Source organism: Heteronotia binoei, chromosome 6 (assembly GCF_032191835.1).
Source record: "Heteronotia binoei isolate CCM8104 ecotype False Entrance Well chromosome 6, APGP_CSIRO_Hbin_v1, whole genome shotgun sequence".
Classification (NCBI taxonomy): domain Eukaryota; kingdom Metazoa; phylum Chordata; class Lepidosauria; order Squamata; family Gekkonidae; genus Heteronotia; species Heteronotia binoei.
The window spans coordinates 135,590,147-135,603,457 of NC_083228.1; the positions used below are offsets into that span (position 1 = coordinate 135,590,147).

Sequence of the window (13,311 nt, forward strand, 5' to 3'; positions counted from 1 at the left end):
CGCGGCAGCCGTTTTGGGTTTGGCTCCTCTCCTGTGGCAGCCATTTTGGGGTGGCGCTCACCACCACCCCTCAAAAAGGTTGGGGACTCCTACCATCATATCACGCTGTCTCTCCTGATCATATGCAGGCCTCATTTTGGGCAGAAGCTAACAGGAGCAGAGCTCCAGAACTTCTAAATTTTATTGTGCTCTTTCTTTCTTAACACCTCCCCCCCCTCCAAAAAAAACCCCCTTGATTCTGGGCTCCATTGTTCAAACCTCCTATGAGAATTTTGCTGAACTCTAAGATTTGACAAACTTTCTAATATTTTCCCCCACAAAAAATGGGGAAATAACCAAAACATATAAAGCAGACAGATGGAAATTTAAAAAGCATGAGTAAGGTTTTATTATGACAGTTCCTAAAAATTTAGGAAGCATTTTTAGATAGTTGCTGTGTGAGGTCAGGGGTATTTTGGCATATGCTGATGAGTTATGCTAATGAGCTCCGGCACCTCTTTTCCTACGCAATGGCCCCTGATCGTATGTGTGTGTTCGTGTGCTCTCTCTGTCAGACCCATCCCACACCACTTGCCTGACTGAAGCCTGCATCATCGTCGCCAGCAAAATTCTCGAAGCCCTGGACCGAGAGACCCATCCCTGTGACGATTTTTACCAGTACGCCTGTGGGGGGTGGATCAAACGGAACCCGCTGCCCGACGGGCGCTCCAAATGGAGCACTTTCAACAGCATCTGGGACCAAAACCAGGCCATCATGAAACACCTGCTGGGTAAGGCTCTGCTTCTTTTCCAGGGCAGATTTGGCTTCCACTTCAACTGGAAATAGGAGAGGGGTGCTTAATTGCCTCGGGGAGACAGGCTGTAAAATTGCCAGGCTGGGATCCTCAGGGCTATTCAGCCAGTAGCAGCAAATTAGACCATACGTGGATCCATGTTGTAAAAGAGTAGAGCCGTGGCTCCGTATAACGTCGGGAGAAAGAGGCTGAGGAAGAACTAACTATTGAAACCGTGAGGACTCCTTTTTGAAGCGGTGCCTTATTCTCTCCGCACTAACACGAGTGGAACACTAAGAAATTAAGGACTTCACCCACATCTTCATTAAGTCCTATTTTAAGAGGCTATCGTTCTTTGTGACTGTTGAGAGACTTTGTGGGGGAAAATTTCAAGAATGTTCAGTGTTCCTTAGTTCTGTTTTTGTTTAACTTCACTAAAGACGCATATTTACCCGCTTGGCGTGAAAGTTTTATTGCTTCCGGTGGTTATCTTATATTGGCTCACAGGCTGGCTGTTTCTTTTGCCAGAAAATGGCAGCTTCAACTCCACCAGCGAGGCAGAAAGAAAGACCCAACGTTATTACCTGTCTTGCCTGAAGGAACAGAAGATCGAAGAGCTGGGCTCCCAGCCGCTGATGGATCTCATTGAGAAGGTGGGCTTGGCTGTGGAGAGAAGACCAAGGGGTGGGGTGGGGGTTTCTGTCCAGAGAGTCAGGGCATTTGGACCACCGGGCACCGGGCTTCGGATTGTAGTAGGCCGTCTGCTTCATTCAGATCAGGAGAGACACCATGCTGTTCTTCCTGATGCATACAGGAAAGAAGGGGTGGTGGGGAGAGGAGGAAAACAGGAAGAAGGAAGTTCCCTGAGTTACATTCTGTTGATTAGAGAAGGTGAGTGAAAGCAGAACCAGACAGGAAGGAGACTGATATGAACCTATCTATCTGACCAGCTCTATGGTTTTTGTAGCCTTGAGAGGACTGAGTAAGATTCTATTCTAACAGGAACTATGAATATAATATGCCTGAGAAGTAGGTATCCAATCAGTACTTTAAAATAGAGGTTCCCAACTGGGTGCCTTTGGAAACCATGGTGCTGGCCAATACCTTTCCTGGTGCCTTTCCTGGTGTTTTTAGAAAGTAGGTGGAGCTTCTGATTGGCCATTAGAGATTTGATTTGCAGTGCAGATTTGAAGGGTTTTTTTCTTTTTGTAAATTGCAGAGTAAAGAAACAAGACCCGACACAAGATGTGTTTGCTTAAAAAGTAAAAGTAACTAATCAGGGAGATAAACTTTGGTGGTAAAAACAAATAAATTCCATGCTAGTCTATTCTAGCTTCAAGAGTTACCCCCTAGCAATTACATGGCTAAAACTATGACTTCTTTTTTCTTCCTCTAAAAACCAAGAGTGGAAGAGCTACAATAAAAAGTGCAAGCAGCTACATTTCTTCAACCAGTAGATTGATTATCCAATAAAGAGGTTACAGATCACTTTATTAGACTAAACAACACCCACACTTACCCTTGGGCTAAACTTTCTATGCTTCTAATTGGTTACACCCAAGTTAGGGAACATCCTGGTTACATGCAATATTGGTTAACTCTATAATGACTGAAAGTGTTATCAACTTGGAGGTGATATCCCAAAAAGAGATTTTTAAAAACGTTGTTTTGGCAGCAGCTGCCACTAGTCTTCACTATATAATTGAAGGTGAGCTGCAGCAGCCATTTTGTAACTGGCTCCACCTCCTGCAGCACTCAGTTTGTGGCAGCCATCTTGTGGCCGTGTCCACCACGCTGTGTCAAAATTCCAGAGGTGCCCGTGGGCTCAAAAAGGTGAGGGGCCCTTTGAAACCTTCAGTGAAGAAGAATCCACTACCTCATGGGGAAGGGAGACTGTCTGTTCCAGTGTCAGACACGCCTCAGGGTGTTCTTCCTCAGATTTAGACGAAGCCTCCTTTGCTGTAGGTTATATCCGTTCACCTGAGTCCTGTCACCCAGCACAGTTGAAAACATATCTGCCTCATTGTCCACATTGCATCCCTTTAGGCAGGCCTCATTTTGGGAGCTCTGGAACCTCTTAAATTTTATTGAGCTCTTTCTTTCTTACCCCTCCCCCCCCCAATACTTGCTTCTGGGTTCCATTGTTCAAACCCCCCGTGAGAATTTTGTGGAACTCTTAAGATTTGACAAACTTTCTAATATTTCCCCCCCACTCACAAAAATTAGGAAAATAACCAAAACAATATAAAAGCAGACAGATGGAAATCTTCATCATGCCACTGTGGCCGCATAGGAGAAAGTAATTTAAAAAGTATGATGGAAGTAAGGTGTTATTATGGTGGCGGCTACAGGCATAGCCAGCTTCAAGAGGGGGTTAGATAAAAATATGTATATTTGTGTGTGTGTGTGTGTGTGTGTGTGTGTGTGTGTGTGTGTGTATATAATTTTTTTGGCCACTGTGTGACACAGAGTGTTGGACCGGATGGGCCATTGTCCTGATCCAACATGGCTTCTCTTATGTTCTTATGACCATTATAATTCAAGAAGCATTTTCAGGTAGATTCTGAGCTGATATAATTTAGTCCACCTTCCGGTGATGTCAGGGGTGTGAGGCATATGCCAGTGAGTTATGCAAATGAGTTGTGCTAGTGAGCTCCGGCACCTCTTTTTCTACAAAATGACCCCTGCCTTTAGATATTGGAAGGTGGCGATCCTCTCTCAAGCGTCTCTGCTCCAATATCGACATCCGCAGCACCTTCGACATAGAGACTCCCGGCAGTGTTGTCTGTGAATCCAGTAGGCTTCTTATTCCTCAGTTTCAGGAGAAACACAATTCTCTTTAATGTAGCAATTTGCTTTGCTGGATCAGACCACGATTCAACTGTTCTGTTTCCCTCAGGAGCCAACCAGATTCCTTTGGGAGCTCTCAGGCTCACCGTGATCATCCCATATTGTTTATTGGCATTATAGGGGTATTCTGCCTCTGAACATGGGGTTTTTACTTACCTCTTGGGGCTGTTAGCCAAGCAGAGATGAGTCCTCTGTGAATGTGCGTATTTTTTCCATTAGGAGCACAAAGAAGCGAGTGACTCATAATCAATGTTCCCTCTAAGCTGCAGAGTCTTGTGAGCAAAAATTCTACTTGGTGAGCTACTGGCATTAAAGTGGTGAGCTCCGGCATCAATTAGCATGCTCTGGGGTCCTCCTTCCTGAGCTAAGACAAAAATGTGTGAGCTGGAGGCTAAAAATCTGTGAGCTAGCTCATGCTAACTCAGCTTAGAGGGAGCACTGCTCATAATACATCGTAGCCAAACCATACTGCTGTTACCTTTTCATTGAGCTAACTTTATCTGTGGGACCGTCTCTTCCATTATGTCCCTGGTAGAGCATTGCGCTTCGCTGGCAGTTACCTACTGGTGATCCCCGGCCCTAAAGAGGTCCGGCTGTTCTCAACAAGGGCCGGGGCCTTTTTGGCCCTGGCTCCAACCTGGTGGAACTCTCTGCCAGATGACATCCAGGCCCTGTGGGACCTTATGCAATTCCACAGGGCCTGTAAGGCAGAGATGTTCCGCCAGGCTTTTGGCTGATAGTGACATCTGGCACCATCCTTTCCCCCCATTTCCCTCCTCCCCAAAAAGGTAATACTTTGTTTATATTACCTTGTTTGATGTACATCGCCCAGAGTCTGGCCTTGACTGGGATTGGGTGATTAACAAATCTAAATAATCAAGGCTTTTTTTGTAGAAAAAGCCCAGCAGGAACTCATTTGCGTATTAGGACACACAGACTGATGTCACCTTTGTTTCACACAGGGCTTTTTCTACAAAAAAGCCCAGCAGGAACTCATTTGCATGTTAGGCCACATCCCTGGCACCAAGCCAGCCAAAACTGCGTTCCTCTGCATTTCTGCTAAAAAAACCCAACCCTGTCTATATGTAGTGTAGCATGTACCCTGCCATTACAGAGTTTGATAGTTGCAGAATTCATTGCCATGAGAATCTGTTTCCATTTGAAAAAAATAAGTTTCTAGTCCTTAATCCTCCAAAAAAGAATCCAAAAAAGGCCTAGTGAAATTTGAAAAGCTGACAGGGAGGATGGGCAGGGAGGTCCTAGATATCATGCCTGGTATTTGATGATGATTGGATTTATATCCCGCCCTCCACTCCGAATCTCAGAGTCTCAGAGTGGCTCACAATCTCCTTTACCTTCCTCCCCCACAACAGACACGCTGTGAGGTGGGTGGGGCTGGAGAGGGCTCTCACAGCAGCTGCCCTTTCAAGGACAACCTCTGCCAGAGCTATGGCTGACCCAAGGCCATGCTAGAAGCTGCAAGTGGAGGAGTGGGGAATCAAACCCAGTTCTCCCAGATAAGAGTCCGCACACTTAACCACTACACCAAACTGACTCCTTACTGTAGTGTTTGAGGAAATGTCTCTCCTGTTTGGAGATTTTTTTTCTTCCTCTCCCAAATACTAGAACCTGAGGGCATCCAGTGAAGCTGATGGGCAGTAGATTCAGGACAGACACGAGGGAATGCTTCTTTACAAAGAGAGTGATTAAAATGCAGAATTTGCTGCCTGAGGAAGTAACGATGGCCGCAGACATAGACAGCTTTAAAAAGGGGATTAGATGGATTCATGAAGGACCGATTTATCAGCAGCTACTAGCCATGGTTACTGAAGGAAACCTCCAAGTGCGGAGAGGAGACAGTCAACCTCTGAATCCCAGAGTCAGGAGGCAACATCAGGGGAAGGCCTCGGCCTCTGTGCCCTGTTGTTGGATGTCCAGAGGAACTGGTTGGCCACTGTGTGAGAAAGGATGCTGCACTAGATGGACCACTGGTCTGATCCAGCAGGGCTCTTCTGATGTTCTTCTGAAGGCCTCAGCCTCTGTGCCCTGCTGTTGGCCCTCCAGAGGAACTGGTTGGCCACTGTGTGAGAAAGGATGCTGCACTAGATGGACCACTGGTCTGATCCAGCAGGGCTCTTCTGATGTTCTTCTGAAGGCCTCAGCCTCTCTGCCCTGTTGTTGGCCCTCCAGAGGAACTGGTTGGCCACTGTGTGAGAAAGGATGCTGCACTAGATGGACCACTGGTCTGATCCAGCAGGGCTCTTCTGATGTTCTTCTGAAGGCCTCAGCCTCTGTGCCCTGCTGTTGGCCCTCCAGAGGAACTGGTTGGCCACTGTGTGAGACAGGATGCTGGACTAGAGGGACCACTGGTCTGATCCAGCAGGGCTCTTCTGATGTTCTTCTGAAGGCCTCAGCCTCTGTGCCCTGCTGTTGGCCCTCCAGAGGAACTGGTTGGCCACTGTGTGAGACAGGATGCTGGACTAGAGGGACCACTGGTCTGATCCAGCAGGGCTCTTCTGATGTTCTTCTGAAGGCCTCAGCCTCTCTGCCCTGCTGTTGGCCCTCCAGAGGAACCGGTTGCCCCTGTGTGAGACACAGTGCTGGAATAAAAACTGTGGAGGCCCCTAGGCAGTCGAAATCTTAGGGGGCCCCTCCCAAATTATCTCAGAGTCTGAGCACCCGCCCCACCTCCCACAGCCACCCTGCAGCCACCTTCTTAAAAGCCCCTTTTACTAAGCTGCAGGGGAGCGGCAGAGAGAGGCAAACGTGGGAGCAACCCCAGCAGCAGCTGCACCAAGCAAGTTGGGCAAAGAGTGGCTCAGTTGCTGGCTGTGCATGCAGGCTGGGAGGGCTACAAGCAGGGGGGAAACTAGGGGGTGAAGCCAGCCAGGGGCCCCTACAGGGGTGGGGGCTCATAGGCCAGCGCCTATTTGGCCTAATTGTTAATACGGCTCTGGTGAGACAGGATGCTGGACTGGATGGACTCCTAGTGTGATTCAGCAAGGTTCTTCTGATGTCTTATGAAGACCTCAGCCTGTATGTCATGTTGTTGGCCCACCAGAGGAACTTGGTGGCCAGCGTGTGGGACAGGATGCTGGACTAGATGGACCCCTGGTCTGATCTATCAGAGCCCTTCTGATGTTCTTATGAAGGCCTCAGTCTCTCTGCCCTGTTGTAGGTCCTCCAGAGGAACTGGTTGGCCCCTGTGTGAGACAGGATGCTGAACTGGATGGACCCTCACTGGTCTGATCCAGCAGGGCTCTTCTGATATTCTTATGGCCTTAGTCTCTATGCCCTTATGGCCTTAGTCGCTATGCCCTGTTGTTGGCCCTCCAGAGGACCTGGGTGGCCACTTTGTGAGACAGGATGCTGAACTGGATGGACCCTCACTGGTCTGATCCAGCAGGGCTCTTCTGATATTCTTATGGCCTTAGTCTCTATGCCCTTATGGCCTTAGTCTCTATGCCCTGTTGTTGGCCCTCCAGAGGACCTGGCTGGCCACTTTGTGAGACAGGATGCTGAACTGGGTGGACCCTCACTGGTCTGATCCAGCAGGGCTCTTCTGATATTCTTATGGCCTTAGTCTCTATGCCCTTATGGCCTTAGTCTCTATGCCCTGTTGTTGGCCCTCCAGAGGACCTGGCTGGCCACTTTGTGAGACAGGATGCTGGACTAGATGGACCACCGGTCAGATCCAGCAGAGCTCTTCTTAGGTTCTTATTCCTAATCTTTACTTCCATGCTTCCCCCAGATTGGAGGCTGGAGCATTGCTGGCCCCTGGAATCAGACCAACTTCATGGACGTCCTGAAACTGGTGTCTGGGACCTACCGGGCTTCTCCATTCTTTACTGTATTCGTGGGAGCTGATTCCAAAAGCTCTAACAGCAACGTCATCCAGGTAAATCCCCTCGGCATCATTTCTGTAGGTGGATCTGAAGGAGGGCAGTTCGTGCTCTCAGCACAAATTCCTTCTCCTTGGACAGGCTGTGTCCCATCAGGGGAAGGAAGATAATCTCACTACCTGCTTTGAGGCAGCTCTAACCTGGATGACCCAAGCTAGCCAGCTCTTGAAAGCTAAGCAGGGTCACCCCTGGTCAGTATTTGGAAGGAAGACCACCAAAGACTTGCTGGATCAAAGTGAACTTCACTGCAAGTTCATGAGCAATATTCTTGCACATAGAAATAGCACTTTGGGGAGAAGGCTGAAGTAGAACCCTTGTCCCTGACGTGCTAGCTTTCTATATGCAAGGTGGGTGTGGTTTTTTTTTGTTAGATCCAGCGATGTGAGCTTCTGTTTGCAGTTGGAAGCAATACAGCCCATTCACATGCTCATCGCTTCAGTAAGGACTGAAACAGATGAGATCAGGTGTCTAGTTTGGTCCATAAAATGCACATTTTCAGGCTCATGCAGCCTCAGTTTGCCTTAAAGCCATGCAGGAAGGGGTGGGCGAACAGGGCGGTTTAACCCTTCAGCCTCCACTCCTTTTTGCCATTGGAAACAGAGGTCCCGGCTTCGTTGTTAGTACCTGAAAGAGGGGAAAGCATGTGTTTCAATGGGCTTCTTTAATGGGGAACCTGTTTCAGACAGCAAAATGGAATTGAAAGGCCATGGTATTTCCCTCGTCCTGCAGTGTAGGCTTCTAGAAGGAGCTGTAGGAGAGGATCAGAGCTGGACACTGTGGAAGTCAGGTCCATCCCTGCCACTAGGCAAACTAGATAATTACCCAGGGCGCCGACCTTGTTGGGCATCCTCCCCATGTGACTTGGTGATGTTATCTTTGCGGGGGTGGGGGGGGGACCAGAAGTTAGCCTTGCCTAGGGTGCCAGACAGTCTATGGCCAGCCCTGGTGGCAACTGGATTCACTGGGTTTTATGGTGTGTGTGTGTTTTAATATGCATGCAGGTGGATCAGTCAGGCCTTTTCTTGCCCTCACGTGACTACTACTTGAACAGGACTGCCAATGAGAAGGTAAGGAGGGACAAGAGAAGCAACCAGTGTGAGGTACCACCTCTTCCCCTCCCCGATCTATGTGTCAAACTAGGTGCATTATTTTAAGCTGAACTATAGTCAGGGCGCTCTTTTTTTGTAGAAAAAGCCCAGCAGAAACTCCTTTGCATATTAGGCCACACCCTCTGATATCAGCATTGTCTCACACGATTGTAGGAAAAACAGCCCAGCAAGAACTCATTTGCATATTAGGCCACACCCTCTGATGGCACCATTGTTTCACGTGGGACTTTTTGTGGAGAGAGCCCAGCAGGAACTCATTTGCATATTAGGCCACACCCTCTGATGGCGCCATTGTTTCACGTGGGACTTTTTTGTGGAGAAAGCCCAGCAGGGACTCATTTGCATATTAGGCCACACCCTCCGATGGCACCATTGTCTCACGCGGGACTTTTTTGTGGAGAGATTCCCAGCAGGAACTCATTTGCATATTAGGCCACACCCTCTGATGGAACCATTGTTTCATGTGGGACTTTTTTGTGGAGAAAGCCCAGCAGGAACTCATTTGCATATTAGGCCACACCCTCTGATGGCACTATTGTTTCACACAGGGCTTTTTTGTAGCGAAAGCACAGCAGGGATTCATTTGCATATTAGGCCACACACCCCTGACACCAAGGCAGCTAGAACTGCGTTCCTGTGCATTCCTGCTCAAGCAAAGCCCTGACAATAGCTATCCAGCATCCTGCTTTGGATGTGGGGCTGCTAATTAATCTCCCTCCCCGTGCTATTAGCATCTGCTTGGCATGCAGAAGGTCCCAGGTTCAATCCCCAGCGTCTCCAGCTAAAGGCTCTGGCAGCCAATGATGTGAAAGAGCTCCAGCGGAGACCTGGGAGAGCAGCTGCCAGTCTGAGTGGTCAGTACTGAACATGATAGAGTCTGACTCAGTAGGGCTGTGTGGCAACCTGTTGACTCACCATGCAGGGAGGGAGAGAGTGCTGGCCCTGCCTTACCGCTTCTGCATGATCTCTGAGCTGTGTGCCCAATGTGAGTGGACAGTGGAAGTGCACACATCTGTGCTCCCTGCCTGTAATCAGTGATGCTGCTCTCCAGAAGTTGCTGATCACAGGAAAGGGGTGTATGCATGGGTACTGGGGGATGACCAGTGCATCCATGCCCACTCACCCTTCTTGTATGGTGAGTCAGTGCATAGATGGATTGGCAGCCACGGTGCCTGCCAACACTTGTCCTGGCACTCACCAGATGTTTTTATAAAGTGGGTGGGGCTCTTGCCCAGCAGAGCTTCTGGTTGGCTGTTGGATGTCCAATTGGCTGGGCAGATTAAAACCACAGTGTTGGCTTTAAAGGCGCCAAGGCCTTCATAAGAACATCAGAAGAGCCCTGCTGGATCAGACCGGTGGTCCATCTAGTTCAGCATCCTGTCTCACACAGTGGCCAACCAGTTCCTCTGGAGGGCCAACAACAGGGCATAGAGGCCAAGGCCTTCATAAGAACATCAGAAGAGCCCTGCTGGATCAGACCAGTGGTCCATCCAGTCCAGCACCCTATTTCACACAGTGGCTAACCAGTTCCTCTGGATGACCAACCAGTTCCTCTGGAGGACCAGCAACAGGGCAGAGAGGCCAAGGCCTTCATTAGAACATCAGAAGAGCCCTGCTGGATCAGACCAGTGGTCCATCTGGTCCAGCTTCCTGTCTCACACAGTGGCCAACCAGTTCCTCTGGATGACCAACCAGTTCCTCTGGAGGGCCAGCAACAGGGCAGAGAGGCCAAGGCCTTCATTAGAACATCAGAAGAGCCCTGCTGGATCAGATCAATGGTCCATCTAGTCCATCATCCTGCGTCACACAGTGACCATCCCATTCCTCAGGATGTTGCCTCCTGGCTCTGGAATTCAGAGGCTTCGTGCCTCTGAATGTGGAGGTTCCTCTCAGTCCCCATGGCTAGTAGCCACTACTACACTGATCCCTCATGAATCTCTCTAACCCCCTTTTAAAGGTGTGTATTCCTGTAGCCAGGGGTGGAATTCTAGCATCAGGCCACACACCCTTGATGTAGCCAATACTCCAAGAGCTTACAAAAAAGAGCCTTGTAAACTCTTGGAGTATTGGCTACATCAGGGGGTGCGGCCTGATATGCAAAGGAGCTCCTGCTAGAATTCCACCCCACCTGAGGCCGTCGCTACATCCTTTGGTAGTGAATTCCTCCCGTTATTCACCTTCTGTGTAAAGCAGTCTTTCCTTTTGTCCATCGAGAACCTGCTGCCCATCAACCTCACCAGATGCCTTTGAGTTCTATTATTTGGGGAGAAGGAGAAGTGGGGGAAGCAGAAAAGGGATAGCTGAGAGTCTTGCCCTTTGCAGCACAGCAGAATTGCCAGCGAGGGGCAGGGAAAGGGATGCTATTCTTGGAAAACCCTCTGTGGCGGCTCGAACGCCCCAGAGTTCCCCCTGCCAGTTTGGTGTAGTGCAGGGGTGGCCAACGATAGCTCTCCAGATGTTTTTTGCCTACAACTCCCATCAGCCCCAGCCAGCATGGCCAATGACTGGGGCTGACGGGAGTTGTAGGCAAAAAACATCTGGAGAGCTACCGTCGGCCACCCCTGGTGTAGTGGTTAAGTGTGAGGACTCTTATCTGGGAGAACCGAGTTTGATTCCCCGCTCCTCCACTTGCAGCTGCTGGAATGGCCTTGGGTCAGCCATAGGCAGAGGTTGTCCTTGAAAGGGCAGCTGCTGTGAGAGCCCTGTCAGCCCCACCCGCCTCACAGGGTGTCTGTTGTGGGGGGAGAAGGTATAGGAGATTGTGAGCCGCTCTGAGTCTCTGATTCAGAGAGAAGGGCGGGGTATAAATCTGCAATTCTTCTCCTCTTCTTCTTCGCTTTCCCACGGCAGGTGCTGGCTGCCTACTTGGAGTACATGGTAGAGCTGGGGACCCTGCTGGGCGGGCCCAAAGCCTCGACGGAAGAACAGATGCAGCAGGTGCTGGACCTGGAGATCCAGCTGGCCAACCTCACCGTCCCCCAAGACGAGCGGCGGGATGACGAGAAGATCTACCACAAGCTGACCATCGCGGAGCTGAAGGTGGGTTCTGCCTGGGTCCGGCAGGAGGCCACGGGGCAAAGGACTTGGAGGGGGGGGGGGACATGGAGATGATCTGGAACAGGGGTGTCGAACTCCTTCGTTATGAGGGCTGGATTTGACATAAAGGAGACCTTGTCAGGCCAGACCATGTGTGTACCTATTTAAGATTAGGTAGCAGAGATATAAAGGACGCAAAGAAACGCAGTTTGCCAGTTTGGTGTAGTGGCTGGCCACTGTGTCAGACAGGATGCTGGACTAGGTGGACCACTGGTCTGATCCAGCAGGGCTCTTCTGATGATCTTTTAAAGGCCTTGGCCTCTATGCTCTGTTTTTGGCCCTTCAGAGGAACTGGCTGGCCACTGTGTGAGACAGGAGGCTAGACTGGATGGACCACTGGTCTGACCCAGCAGGGCTCTTATGAAGGCCTCAGCCTCCATGCCCTGTTGTTGGCCCTGCAGAGGAACTGGTTGGCCACAGTGAGAGACAGGGTGCTGCACTAGATGGACCACTGCTCTGATCCAGCAAGGCTGTTCTGATGATCTTTTGAAGGCCTTGGCCTCTATGCTCTGTTTTTGGCCCTTCAGTGGAACTGGCTGGCCACTGTGTGAGACAGGAGGCTGGACTAGATGGACCACTAATCTGATCTAGCAGGGCTCTTCTGATGATCTTTTGAAGGCCTTGGCCTCTATGCTCTGTTTTTGGCCCTTCAGAGGAACTGGCTGGCCACTGTGTGAGGCAGGATGCTGGATTAGATGGGCCGCTGGTCTGACCCACAGGGCTGTTATGAAGGCCTCAGCCACCATGCCCTGTTGTTGGCCCTCCAGAGGAATTTGTTGACTACTGTGTGATAAAGATGCTGGAGTAGATGGACCACTGCTGTGATCCGGCAGGTGTTTTCTTATGTCCTTTAGACAGCATAACAGACAAACAGAGGTGTCCTGGGAGCAGAAGGCTCAGCGCCAGGCAATTTCTTCTCCCACCCCTTTCCAGTTCCCTTTCCTCATTCTGCATTATCCATGATCACTCACCTTGCACTTCTCGGTTTCCCCTCATTCAGTCTCTGGAACTCTTTTTTGCTTTCCTGGCATCCCCTTGAGATGCAGAGCTCGCCCGCCCTTCATTAGGATGCCATCGGCATCGCCTCTCAGCTGTGATGAATGCCAGCGCTGCAGGAGCCTGGCAGACTGGCATCCCAATCAGAGCTAGAGCGGCAGCGGTGATGCCAAGCCCAGCCCTTCAGTCCTCAGACAGAGATCCCTTTACAAAGGCAGAACTGCGACTGTAATCTGCTCCCCTTCACCAGGGCCGGATTAACAATTAGGCCAAGTAGGCCAGCTTCCTCCCCCCCCCCTTCTTGCAGCCCTCCCTTCCTGCACATGCAACCAGCAACTGAGCCGCTCTTTGCCTGACTTGCCTGGTGTGGCTGCTGCTGGCGGCATCGCCCAGTTTGCCTCTCTCTGCCTGCCCCCCGCAGCTTTGTCCAAGGGGCTTTTGAGAAGGGGCCTGCAGGCTGCAGCAGGGGCCACAAGCAGCGGGCCAGGTGCTCTGACTCTGAAATAATTTGCAAGGGTGTCCACAAGATTTTGACTGCCTCGGGGCCTCCGCAGGGTTTAATCCGGCGCTGCCCTTCGTCTTGGG

General features: G+C 50.3%; 1 protein-coding gene across 1 annotated transcript in view; it reads left to right on the forward strand.

The window, feature by feature from the left end:
* ECE2 (endothelin converting enzyme 2) overlaps positions 1–13,311 on the forward strand; it is an 82,439-nt gene that overhangs the window by 40,254 nt on the left and 28,874 nt on the right. Inside the window, exons 4-8 of the mRNA XM_060242610.1 lie at positions 555–770; positions 1,302–1,426; positions 7,375–7,521; positions 8,527–8,592; positions 11,485–11,673. Of these exons, the coding sequence (XP_060098593.1) occupies positions 555–770; positions 1,302–1,426; positions 7,375–7,521; positions 8,527–8,592; positions 11,485–11,673 (743 nt within the window). The remainder of the gene's footprint in view (positions 1–554; positions 771–1,301; positions 1,427–7,374; positions 7,522–8,526; positions 8,593–11,484; positions 11,674–13,311) is intronic.